Raw genomic sequence first — 13,577 nt, 5'->3', positions numbered from 1 at the left:
TCTGTGGAAATCCAGGACTTCTCTCAATTAGGGCTGCAACAACGAATCGATAAAATCGATAAAAATCGATTATTAAAATAGTTGGCAACGAATTTCATTATCGATTCGTTGTGTCGCGCGACACGGAGATGTAAAAAAAATTGTGCGTATATTCTGTGCTATTGTTAAGCCCCACAAAAGGGACAAAAACATTATAAAGCATCATAAAGTTGTCGTGCACTATATTATAAGTGTTCTGAAGCCATTATATAGTATAATGTGAGATAGAAATTAATATTTAAGTCATTAAATTCAAGATCACGTACACTTTTCCCTCCGCTGCGGCTGTCAGTCATTCTCCATTCAGCATCAAGCAGCGCGTCGCGTTCGGTTACGAGTCAACACGATGAACAATTCTCTCCAAGATGATTCAATGTTACTATAATTATATTTGATCTGTAGATAAAGGTCTATGGTTTTACATTAAACAACTTTATCTTGCTGGACTTTATTGCTGCATCATGTTACTTTCTACCGGGTTTCTCTCAACACTGGAGTAGAGTCAGCAATATAACTGTTCTTCACGCGCACAGTAACTGACATTTAAAACTGTTAAAAGAAAATGCTCAATAAACTATTGCATAGATAGATACTGTATAATACACTACGCTTCAATATGCCTTTCCTTTGTGATTTTAACTTTTCAATGCGGACTCGAAGCGCTGCGCTGTGACTCGTGTTGCTTCAAGCGCATCATTCTGCGCTCGGGATGCGCATAAGCGCTGTGTGCCGCACTGTACTGGGGTCCGTTCTTCGTACGTCGCTAACTCACTTAGCTGGATTTGATTGTTGGCGATTTGGCATGATCTTGGATTGTTTGGTTCTTCGACGCTCATCCTGGACTTGCTGTCATAGCAACAGGTGCGCAATCTTAAACCTGCTCGCGAGCAGGTTTATTTCATGTTAACAGGATTAGATCCCGGCTTTATAAGCGGAGGTGATCCGGGAAGTCCTTTAGCGCAGCGCGATAGCGTACTTTTAGAGAGATATAGTTTTTCTCGTGACTCGTGAGTGTCATTTGTATCATTAATTTGTTGGAACAACACATTTAATGTCGGAGTCGGGCTTTAACAACAGCACAAACTGTGTGCATTTCCCTGAGATTCTTTGCGAGTGATACGGTGAACTTGGAGAAAAGTGCTGCCTGTCGTGCCATTCACAAAGTTTACCTCGCGCTCAATCTTTTTTTGGGGGTTTTTTATGGTTTTTCCAGACCCAAGGTTGTAAAGCAGATAATTTTTTTTTTTTTTTTGCCAATGCAGGTACATTATATTTTTTAATGAAGATCATGCAATCATGACTTAGCCAATAAGTATGATTTACACTAGCCTTTGTGTCAGGCTTCACTAACGTGATTGGTGCCAGAGACCATCAAGGCCTCAATGAAGAGGATTTTGTGAACAGTGTAAATGTGCAGGTAAGTTACTATTACAATTCTAAATATATCATATTAGTAATATTATTATATTAAAGGGGTCATGACATGAGAAACCAAATTTGCCTTGATCTTTTGGTATATAAGAGGTCTTTGTACCATTAAAACGTCCTGCAAGTTTCATAGCTTAAGACGTCCTCCCCATTATAAACGAATCATTTATTTAATCAAGCTCTAAATACAGCTCGTTCTGGATCCATGGTAAGAAGTGACGTCACGGTACGAAGTGACGTACCAGCGTTTGCATATAGACCGCCTCCAGCAGAAGACAGTTACACTTTAAGCGCAAGACAACTACGCTCATTTCGTATCGTTGTCGCGCCCGCGCGCTACGCGCCTCACAAGTGTTCAGTCGACGGACAGCGAGTGGGTCTGTGTACAGGGCTGTGGACAAACAACATCTGTGAATACGCTGCGAAGAATCCAGTCGTCAGGGAAAAATGGATGCACTTTATTTTTTGCGGACGTCTCAGTCACGGCAGTGTTAGTTTAAGCGATTGTTCTGTACATTTGAAGGATGACTGTTTTGAGGTTTGCAAGAAAACTGTTGCTCAAAGATAAGTCTGTGCCGACTATTCTGGGCTCAACATCGACGACGCAAACTGTAAGTAATGTATTTAAAACTTTAAACTACTTTTTAAATACGCTGAAAGATCCAGTCGTCAGGGAAAAATGGATGCACTTTATTTTTTGCGGACGTCCCAGTCACGGCAGTGTTAGTTTAAGCGTTTGTTCTATACATTTGAAGGATGACTGTTTTGAGGAAAAAATCCCAATATGATGCTTGGCTTTGCCAGAAAACTGTTGCTCAAAGATAAGTCCGTGCCGACTATTCTGGGCTCAACAACGACGACGCAAACTTACTTTTTACCATGGCTAATATAAACAGATTTGTATAAGAGAATCTTGAAAATATGTCGCCTTTCTAGCAGGCCTACATGTGATTAGTTAAATAATGTTAAACTGTTAGCAAATTAAGCTATAGGATAATTATGCAACAATAATCCGTTTTCAAGTGTCTCGGGTAAATTTTTTTTATTAATTCAAAATAGTTTCACTTTCCATGTGGACACGGGCTGATCCAGTCTTCGTTGTTGTGGTGATGGTTCATTTTCCTCTGATTCCGGCTCAAACATAATAAGGTTTTATCATTGCAAGAGCCATCGCTTCGCATGCATCACCTGCTATTAAACAGTTGCGCCGAATCCGCACAGGTTCTGGCAGGGGGCGTTAATAATTGATGCATAGGCACTGACGTTAGCCAATCATATCAGTGGGCGTTAACACTGAACTCTTAAAGGGGAAACACCCCCAAAACAGACTGTTTGAATCAGAGGATGAGAAACAGGGTGGGAAAAGGTCATAAATCACTACATTTTAAAAGTTTTTTGTAAAAAAAACTATAGTAATACTATAATTGCACCTAAGGGAACATAATAATAAAATTAAAAAAAACATGTCATGACCCCTTTAAATAAAAAAAAAAGGAATGGAATCAAAAAGTATGCAGTTGACTGACTAAAATGTATTGGCGGTGTGTGACACTATACCATATCAGTCACATAGTCACATGTAGCACATTATTTGAACATGGAAACGGAAAATATAAATATCAAGCACACTGTATTACATAGACTACACGTATTCTGAGCCTAACATAACTATATTTTATTCATTATGTAGGTGATTACAACATGCTTGGAGACACAGGGGCTATACCTGCAGGCAGTATTTTATGACCCCATTCCCTGACCCACAACCCGGACAATGGAGCTCTAGCCAGGACAAGGGCACAGTTTTAAATTGAGCATGGGCAACTAAAGGGAAAACTTCAGTGTCTGAAAAGTCTGAGGGTTGCACCTGACAGGGACTGTGACATTATTGTTACATGTGCCGTATTACACATCATTACACATCAGAAAGGAGAGGATCCCTGTGGTGGAGGTGCAGCCTGATGATGACCTCCAGCCTGATGATGACCTCCACCAGTGCACTTGGACGGACCTAGTAGCAGAGCGGCACGGGACAGAATTGTGGGACACCATTTTTAAAATTCACTAAATGTTTAATAAAAGACAAGACAAATATGCTTAGTTCCTTTTTTATTTCAATTATTCTTTGTAAAGAAAAGCCAGTGATCAAGCCATCTTTTGCCTGCAATAAGAGATATTATGCAAGGTCAGCAATAGTACTCTGTGTGTTCTTAGAGAGATATTTTTACATTAGCCTACATGCAGTGTTCACTTTCATAAAGTAAAGCAATTCAGGCTTTAGACCAGCCATTTGGATAATAGGCCTACTTTATTTAATGCAGCAACAAATTATTTTACAGTGTACTAAGATAATTAAAAGCTAATTTACCAGTAATGAAGCTGTTGCTGCTACTGGTCCCTGCCGTGGGTCTAAGGAAGAGATGCCCTCCACAATAGGGTCAATTCACATTCAACCCAAGGGCCAGCCCTTCTGTCGGGGAGTAAGTGGGGGGGGTGGGGGGGGGGGGAGTAAGTGGGGGGGGTGGGGGGGGGGAGTAAGTGGGGGGGGGTGCAGGACCACCACCTGTTTTTTATTTTAAAAATGTATAGCCTTTTTCTTGGTTGCTGCACATGAACAACACATGCACATCATTTAACGGTGTATTTTTAAAAGAGACCAAGAACAGTATAAGTAGCTTAGTAAAGATTACCATTTTCACTTTTACTTGTTCCAATGTTCTAGTGGGTGGTGGCTCTGACATTACAATGAACAAAGTAATTATGAAATTAAATTAAAATACAAAAATGTATAACAAGTGATAGAAACATTTAACATGGTCCCCACTATTGAATTTAATTTGTTTGCTACTATTTGCCAGCCCCATCTCCTGGCTTTTGACTTTGATGTCTTCCCTGGCGTTTTCATTAAACATTAAAATTCCGCATAAACTTCGACTAGCTTTTGCTCTGCTGCGGAGAAAAACTGAGCGCGCTCTTTGGCCACGGTGAGCAGCCAATAGCAGCGTTGCTGATCAATGTTTCTACTATCGATACATATCCCCTTTTAAACCAGCGCATGCACGCGCAATTATCTCCGATAACTCAATCCAGCTATACTAATCATAACCGGCTGGTGTGTTCGAAGAACCCAATTAGCCAGATCATGATTAGGCCGATTATATCATCTTGGATGTCTCGTTTGATCTCGGATGTTTTAAGCAACGTACGAAGAACGGACCCCTGGAGCCTTTCATATCATAATACAGCGACGCATTGAACGATTATTAATAGCCTTTCTAGTTCTGTACTATCCATCATGTTGCTGCCTCATTAAACCGCTGTGCTATACATTTAAAACATGTCTCAATTTTATAGTAGGCTATAAAATAATCTTTTAGATTTTTGTTATCTTGTTTTTCACGAATGTATTTTACAACAATACAAAGAGCAATGTGTAACGTTTTACCAAATTTAGTGTTACACTTATTCTAATATTTGTTCCTCACTAAATGTTTTTTCATGGTCAGATTTAATACAATTAGTGTGCGCTTGTGATTTTTCTAGACTAAATTGTATGCTTAATTATCCACTAATCTAGTTTATAATAGCATTTATGGTATTATTATTATTTTTTTTTGTAATGAAGTTGTCTGTATTAAGTAGATTGTGTTTAACACACAAAATAGTGATTATCAGTTAAACACACATAGTTATAGAAATTCTACTTGATTTTTAAAAAAATTGCCCTGGTATCGATCGATACTCAGGATTTTTTGTATCGGATCGGATCGGTTCTGAAAAAATGGTATCGGTGCATCCCTATCAAGGAGCGACCTGTTTGTGCACTTTCTGAAGATTTTTTTGCACTGTGAATTTGCACTGTCAGTTCTGTTTTTGAATAAAGGGTTGGAAATGAATGCTTTTTTTTATTTTATTTTTATCCGATTAATAGATTAATCGAAAAAATAATCGACAGATTAATCGATTATTAAAATAATCGTTAGTTGCAGCCCTACTCTCAATACAGTCATCAAACAAACAGCTTGACTGGATTTGTTAGGCTATTAAGAAAAAGGATAAAATGTCCATCAGAACGTGATCTGTTGAAAAGTGTGGGGCAGACAATGCCCAGGATTTATTTTATTCTCCAAAACATTTCAGCCAGAAAATAGTCTCTCTACAGCCTCAGGTACATTAATCATAACATTCGCATTTCCATGAATACACTATAAAATACTGAGAAGTATGTTACATCAACGAGACATAAGAAATTCTTTAATACATTATGGATTCAATAAAATGAATTGTACAGAATTTACACACTCCTATTGTATCTGACAGTTCATAACAGAGTAAGACAATCCGTGTTGGAAGCTAATCGTGAAAGAAACAAAACAAAAACAAAACAAAACGTAAAATTAAGTTAAATCCTGCTCGGCATTCGAGCGAGAGAAAGCGCAGAGGACGAACAGAAACAACAGTTATGAACCCATTAGCCGTGGCAGTGCACTGGACAGTATTAGCTTAAAAATTCAATGACCCCTGGGTGCGAGAAGGTCTTGTACCCATGATGCACCTCTTCCTCAAGGCTCACACATGCTGCTGGTAACATAGACAGAGGCCTTGGAAAAGTGGCTCGATTCAGCCTTTCCATTTTAAATGAAATAAAATGTCCGTCTTAGTCTCTCCAGGACTATGGGTTTCCTGCAGGTCCTCAGTCGTAGTGCAGCGCCGTGTAGAATATGATCCAAACCACCTGAAGACACACACACACACACACACACACACACACACACACACACACACCGTTATCAGACACTGTACAGCATTCAGAGAAGAGCCGAGTTAGAGATGATCAGCCAACAGGAACCACAGCCCACATGCCATTCATAATCAATTAAAAAAACTTGTTTTATAATTGTAATTTAATAAAATGTCAGATTAAATAAAATAACGCCGTTTCCAGACATGGTGACTTCCTTCATTACAGTAAAATTAATAACATTTCATATGAGGAGGAGAATTTGCTGGATATGTGGCATTAACATACAGTCACAATGCAAAAAAATAAATTTATGGAACATTTTTTAACTTCAATTTTGGAATAAACTGACATTCCTTAATGAAAAGTGGGGCAAGCTGTGCTACTTTAAATACGTAAAATACTCAGAATATGCTTTATTGATTTAACTTAATTTTACCTACCATGTAAAAATTAGGTTAATATTAACATATTTTCTTATGACACATATTACACCACTCTACCTTTCAAAAGTTTGCAGTCAGTGCATTTAAGGAATTTAACATGTTTTATCCCAGACACGTTAAATTGGTAAGTGACAGTAAAGACTGTAATGTATAATCAGTGTTTGGAGTAACACATTACAAGCAACGCGAGGTACGTTATGAGGAAAGTAGCACGGCGCTCTCGTGAACTCGAGGCACACACAGAAGAACATCAAGAGTTGAACAAAGTCGTTATTTTATTAAAAAAATTTTGCGCACAAAAGTATTCTCATCGCTTGATAAACTTAAGGGTGGAGCCACTGCAGTCACTTGGACTATTTGAACAATGTCATTGTTTTTACTAACTTTTCTGGGCCGGCAGATACGATTACCTGGCAGCCTATGGAGGAGTGAGACCGCTCTCAGATCTGATCAGAAATATCTGAATTTGTGTCCCGAAGATGAACGAAAGTCTCACGGGGTTGAACAACATGAGGGTGAGTAATTACTGACAGAGTTTACATTTCTGGGTGAACTATCCCTTTAATAAGGTTAAGTTTCATAGGCCCCGTTACACCTAGTGGTGTATAGATGCGTTTTGGTGGATCGGGTCACAAGTGGACGAGGGAGACACATTCCCGTTTACACCTGGTGTTTTAATCCACTTTCAAACACTTCTGTCCTGATTTCTTCGAGCGGAGGGTCTATGGACGGGTAAATGTTTGGGCTTTTTCAGATCTTTTGATCTAATGGACGGAATAAGCTCATGTAATGTACATATGAACGCACGCGGAGACACGGAAAACACACAGAGAGCATCAGCTTTAGTCTCCGCTCTGACCGACACAAGACCAGACGAACGCTGTGAGTGTGTGTTAGAAATCAGGGATGATGAGAGGACATTGTGCTTGATGTGTTTTTCATCTTCAAACCAAACTTGGGTCTCCAGCCGACAGTTTAAACCCTGTGTGTCTAGAGCTCTTCTCATAATGTTACGCATTAGTTCAGCCGACGGAGAGAAGACGGTCTTTTGTGGCTGTTTGAACACATGAGCGTTTACACTACTAAAGCAATCCGGTCGAATGTGTTTTCTCCCTCTGGAAGTGTGGAAAGTGGACGAGCTCAAAACATTTTACACCCGTTTACTCCTGTGTTTAGAGTCGTCACGTGTGATCCGATCGACCGAAACACATCTTAACACCAGCTGTGAACAGAGCCGTAATGGTGAACGGCTGCAGCGTTGTTTGCGGTTTAGTGACGCATAGATTACTGCCGTCTGCTGTGAGCTGGACAGTTATTATCTCTCACGCTGGAGATGAACGTGCTAGTTGACCGTAGTTTTTGCAGTGTTCAAGCGCAACTTGTTTTGCCCCCGACACCAACCTTGGCTCTCTGATGCCGGATTAGAGTGATTTCTGAAGGGTCATGTGACACTGAAGACTGGAGTAATGATGCTGAAAATACCGCTTTGATCACAGGAATAAATTACACTCTACACTATATTCACATCGAAGAGCTAACAGTGTACGCAGCAAAGGCACTACGAACTTTCCAGATATATTTGTTCTACAGTTTATGCTCTGGAGTCCATGCTGACCTTATAAAGCATCAGTCCAAACACAGTAAACAGGTTTATCTGGAGAAAGCCAAACATATCTACCAGAAACAAAGCGAATGAGGTCATGAAGCCTTCTTTGGTGAGCTCCCATGTCCCGCCGTACTCCTCCTCGTCCACCTGCTGGAAACTGCTGAAGTACACGTACAGGACGCCCGCGTTGATCACACAGAATCTGGAGGACACACACACACACACACACACTGAAGCTCATGCACGACTGTGTGACGTGATCAAGTGTTCAGGACTTCAGGACTCACATGACGATACCCAGAAACCCCTTCAGAGGAGCCACGCCCCATATTACGCCCAAGATCACTGCGATGATTTGACGGATCCAGTAGACCACGTCTAAAAACTCATCCTGCAAATAAAAGAAAAAAACATTAACGAACAATAGTTTGAAATTAAGTAAGAAACACATTAAAGTTTGTTTTTTTTTCGTTTCATTTTTAATGCCATTCAAATGTCTGTGAGAGCAAGGTTTAGTTATTCAAAACTATAACTAAATGTGATGTTCAAGATTAGTTAAAAGAAGAAAACAAAAGTTTCTCAAAGGCCTTAGAAGTATACAGTGCAGAAATACATGTTTAATGTGCAGTGATGATCAGATAAACCTGCTGCGGTCTCTCATTAATCATCAAACAACAGAAGAAAAATCACTCACAGCTCGAGACTAAATCACTTTTGTAGCTTTAATAACTAATATAACTTATACAGTGAAAACCGTGAAGTGTTTGATACCTGAAAATCTGTGTTTACAAGCTTACATGGGTAAAAAAAAAAATGAAAACAATAACTTTGAGCATATTTGGCAGCCTGTCTGACTGGACCAATAGGAAGAAAAGAGCGCTGTGATATTGAAGGGAAGGTAAATGTGACATTTATTACAATGGGTTTATGTGAAGATTGTTTACTTAAATTAAAAGTTATCATATTTTTGTAAAGCCTAATAAATGTTAAAATGTACAGCTTTCAATTTTACTGTAATGCTGAATGGCTATAATCAATGCCGGTGATGATGACTTATTACAAAAAAAGATGCCATTAACCAAATATTTAAAATATAGGCTACATGTTGCTTCTACATTAATTTGGAGATTGAATGTGAAATTATATTATAATATATTAAAAATATACAATTAATATTAACAATAAAATATATTCTAAAAAAAATATTTACAACTTTAATATAATAATGTGCGACTAATCGCGCTTAATTGGTTAACTTTTTTAATCGACTTACAGCACTTAGGCCTATATACTTATGATAATATATAATTATAATACATAATTCATATATATATGTGTGTGATAATAAATGTGGATCAGCACAGGCCAGTAATCTCCTTTAAACAGCCCAATCCCAACACAAGACACCTAAACCCTGAACCCTACTCAGTGAACATACACGCTTCTGCTGGGACACATTATTATTATTATGACACACACACACACACACACACACACACACACACACACACACACACACACACACACACACACACACACACACACACACACACACACACACACGATGACTGTGAGTGTGTGAACAGATCAGACCTTCTCTTCCCACACTGCTTTACAGCTGATGGCTTTGCTCCACGCGGACTGCTTCACTCCTCCATTGACCACATGCACCTCCTCTTTCCGCTTTGAGCTGCTCGTCATGATGTCTCCTCTGTTCAAACACGATAAAACACGCGATCCGATGTTTAAAAGCCTTGAAACCCGACTGTAAAATCTTCTGCAAGCGTTCAGATCTGCTGCTTTTCGCCCCACATTGACACCGCGCTGGGAACTGACTCTGCGCATGCGCACCGAAGTCATGACCTTGCCACGCCATCCAATGAGCGAATGCGACGTCTCAAGGTTCAGCCAATCAGAACGCAGAAGTGGCATGCGTGCAGCCGCTGTTCGCCCTCTACAGGTCAGATGTCATTACTGCAGTTTCAGAGTTCATTCATTTCTGCGTATATTTTATTTATTTCATTATTACAAAGTAAAATAGCATCTACAACTAGAGGCAAAAATAACGTATATAAAACGACAGCAAATAAATTCTACAGGCTCTTAGAGATGACAGGAATTGTGACGCGACGCGACTTAAAAGTTAATTATTATTATTATTATTATTATTTATTTATTTCAGACACGTAAAAATCACGTGATCAAGAACAGTTTTTCAGATATTTTGATTGTCTTCTAGGCTAAATATTGTTCTAGCTAAATAATATTCCAGTGTTGGACGAAATAGCCATGGGTTGTGTGTATTTTGTACGCATTTTATTTTTATTTATTAAGAATATATTGTGAGAGGCAAAAGCATGCGTAATAAAATAACGTTTAATGAAAAGTACACGTGTTACATGTACTTACTATAGTAATAACTATAAATAATGCATAATTACGTGCAACTAACCCTCAACCAAAACCTAATCCGTTGTAAAATAATTATTTTAAGGTGTCCGTGTTACATTACATTTAAAGTGTAACCAAAATTATGTCGTTAATAATTGTATTATGTAAAGTGTAAAAAGCAACAAGATGGCAGTGATATGTTGTGAATAATAAGATCGCAGGATAAATGACGCAGCGATATCCACAGTCCCTCTCTGAGCCTGTGCTGTCCTCCCGGCGCCGGCAGGGGGCGCCACTTCTGGAGGATACATCTCACTTTCACTGTCTTTAATAATTAAAATAAATACTTTTAAGGCTAATTAATTACTTAATTAAACAAATAAATAAATAGGCTACATGCCATTCCATACCAGTGAGCTACTAGCTATCTGGAAGTAGTCCAGCATTACTCCAATGAGGTGATATTCTTGATCCACAAAATTATACACCTATATCAATAATTGGTCTTATTGCTGAAGTATTTGAAAAATTCATAATCAGTAGGGGTGTCACAATATATCGCAATACAAAAGTGCAACAATATGTATCGTGGTTTGTGGATAGTGACAAAATGTATTGTGTATAATTTACCCAAAATAAAAATTACTGTGTGAGAAAAAAATTGTAAAAGCATATTCAAGTATATTTGTGTGATAATTCAGTATTTTCAGCTTCAGAATCGTGAATATTGTTATTCTGGTGTCTCTATTATCCTGTGCTTTGGGTTTTCAGGACCAAGTCCAAGATATTTATTCACACATATTTAAAGTAAAGTAAATATTAGTAAAAAAAAATTACTATTTTACCCTATGTCTTGGGAGTATCGCAATAATATCGTATCGTGAGTTCAGCCGTGATGTGTATCCAATCGGGATTTTATTTTCAGGCGCTATTTTTATCTATAATTTTGGCCTATATTAAATGTATGAGTATATTTATAAATTTAAGTATATTATTAATGTGATAATTCAGTATTTTCAGCTTCAGAATCGTGAATATTGTTATTCTGGTGTCTCTATTATCCTGTGCTTTGAATTTTCAGTACCAAGTCCAAGATATTTAATCACACACAATGAAAAAACTAATTTAGCCTTTTAATCAACAGTAATTTTTTTGTTAATATTATTAATAACTTTTTGCAATAATATCGTATCATGAGTTCAGTATTGCGATATGTATCGAATCGGGACACGAGGGTCTCGTTACACCCCTAATAATCAGTTATCAAAGTATTTAGAAAATAATAATTTTTTATCACCTCTTCAATCTCTTAAGGCCTAATTCTTCAACAACTAGTGCTCTTCTAAAATAACAGTGTATTTTATTTTCAGGCGCTATTTTTATCGATCTTAAGAAGGCTTTTCATGATCTAGTTGATCATGACTTATTATTAGATAAGCTTTATGCCGTTGGTTTGTCTCAAAATACGTTATTGTGTTTTAACTATTATCTACATAACAGAAAACAACGTGTTGCTCTTCAAGGGAAACAATCTGATGTATTTACTCCAGAAAGAGGCGTACCCCAGGGCTCAGCGTTGGGTCCTCTTCTCTTTTCTATCTTCATTAATGATCTTCCTCTAGTGTTTTCACACTCTTCTTCTCATCTTTATGCAGACGATACTGTCATTTATACTTCAAAACCTCACTTAACTCAAATTCAAAATCAGATTTTAATGCTCTGCAAGTGTCACAATCACGTTTGTGTTTCGTCACCGTCTGCCTCAATCGTTCGTTTGTTGTTACGGACACTTATGTTCATCCATCATTTCATGTTCAGTTCTGTTTCAGTTTAATGGGGTCGTATTGTGAAAGTGTTGTGTGTCAAATTACCCGTTAGATTTATTAAATATGATCATATTGCATTCATCTTCTTCTTCGTGTGTTTATTGCGCCACCCCGCGTGACAGCAAGACTAGCTCTATTATGATAAATTATTACTTAATAAAGCTAAATCTCACACCATGGTCTTTGGAACAAAGCGTATGTTTAAATTAAAATCTAATAATCTAGCAATAATCTGTAATGATGGCACACACTTGCACTGAGTAAATCAAATTAAATATTTGGGTTTATGACTGGATTCCTGAATTTTGAACCAGTTTATTGTGTCGACCTAAAAATGGTTTCACGTTAAACTTGCTTTGCAACTTATTTTTTGATTTATGCGTATGTAGTTTATCAGTATGCATCTAAAAACAATCTTTTCACTCTTGCTACAGTTTACAGTAAGCTGTGCAGATTTGTTATTGGATGTTCACCATTGTATGATTTCATTCTCCACTCAATATTAGAAGGCATATTCACTGGTTGCAATTTATCTTCTAATGTGTACGTATACCCTAATTATTTGCGACAGTATCTGATATCATATTCATCATATCTTCTTGAATTAAGAAAGTATTTGGGAAGAAAGTGTGTGTAAAGCTCCTGCAGATTGGGATCATATGCCTTTTAATGTATGAACTTTGACTTAAAAAATGGTTCGTTTTAAAACTGGCTTTGCTAGTTGATATAGCAATGTTTATATTTAGCACACATTCAGAAGTGTTTATTCTGTAGTGATAGTGTTTGTTGTTTTGAATGAGGTGACTGTTGTTGTTGTTGTTATTTGTCTTGTGTTATTATGTTATCACCATTCTGTGTATTATGACCCCGTTGAAAACGAGATTATGCATGCCAATAGCTTTATCCTAAAGAATAAAATGTGTTACAAACAAACAAACAAACAAACTAGTCAAATTCTCGACATGTTAGTTTCCGTGTGCTTTCTAAAGACTAGTCAGAACGCTTTCTAAAGATGATTAATAGGCTATTAATCAGGATTATTTGATTCTTTGACTGCCTTTTGTTTTGGTTTAAACTTATATTTATAGTAAAAAGCACTG

At 37.6% G+C, this 13,577-nt stretch overlaps 1 protein-coding gene across 1 annotated transcript; it reads right to left on the bottom strand.

Moving 5' to 3' along the window:
• Positions 1–5,547: 5,547 nt before the first annotated feature.
• Positions 5,548–10,158, bottom strand: rab5if (RAB5 interacting factor). Its single transcript, XM_079588442.1, has 4 exons — positions 9,854–10,158; positions 8,548–8,651; positions 8,333–8,462; positions 5,548–6,202 (listed from the first exon to the last, which is right to left on the bottom strand). Exons 1-4 carry the CDS (start codon positions 10,118–10,120, stop codon positions 6,161–6,163), a joined length of 543 nt encoding a protein of 180 aa, XP_079444568.1. The 5' UTR covers positions 10,121–10,158; the 3' UTR covers positions 5,548–6,160.
• Between the last annotated feature and the right edge of the window lie 3,419 nt (positions 10,159–13,577).

Source organism: Phoxinus phoxinus (assembly GCF_949152265.1).
Source record: "Phoxinus phoxinus genome assembly, chromosome: 18".
Taxonomy (NCBI): domain Eukaryota; kingdom Metazoa; phylum Chordata; class Actinopteri; order Cypriniformes; family Leuciscidae; genus Phoxinus; species Phoxinus phoxinus.
This window is presented reverse-complemented; position numbering and strand designations above follow the sequence as displayed.

What these genes read in the sequence shown, in the direction of transcription:
- rab5if (XM_079588442.1), bottom strand. Translation starts at nt 10,120, where the DNA reads ATGACTTCGGTGCGCATGCGCAGAGTCAGTTCCCAGCGCGGTGTCAAT. An exon ending in AAGCAGTGTGGGAAGAGAAG is followed by an intron (nt 8,652 to 9,853) that starts GTCTGATCTGTT and finishes TTTTATTTGCAG; the next exon opens with GATGAGTTTTTAGACGTGGT. An exon ending in GGGTTTCTGGGTATCGTCAT is followed by an intron (nt 8,463 to 8,547) that starts GTGAGTCCTGAA and finishes TGTGTCCTCCAG; the next exon opens with ATTCTGTGTGATCAACGCGG.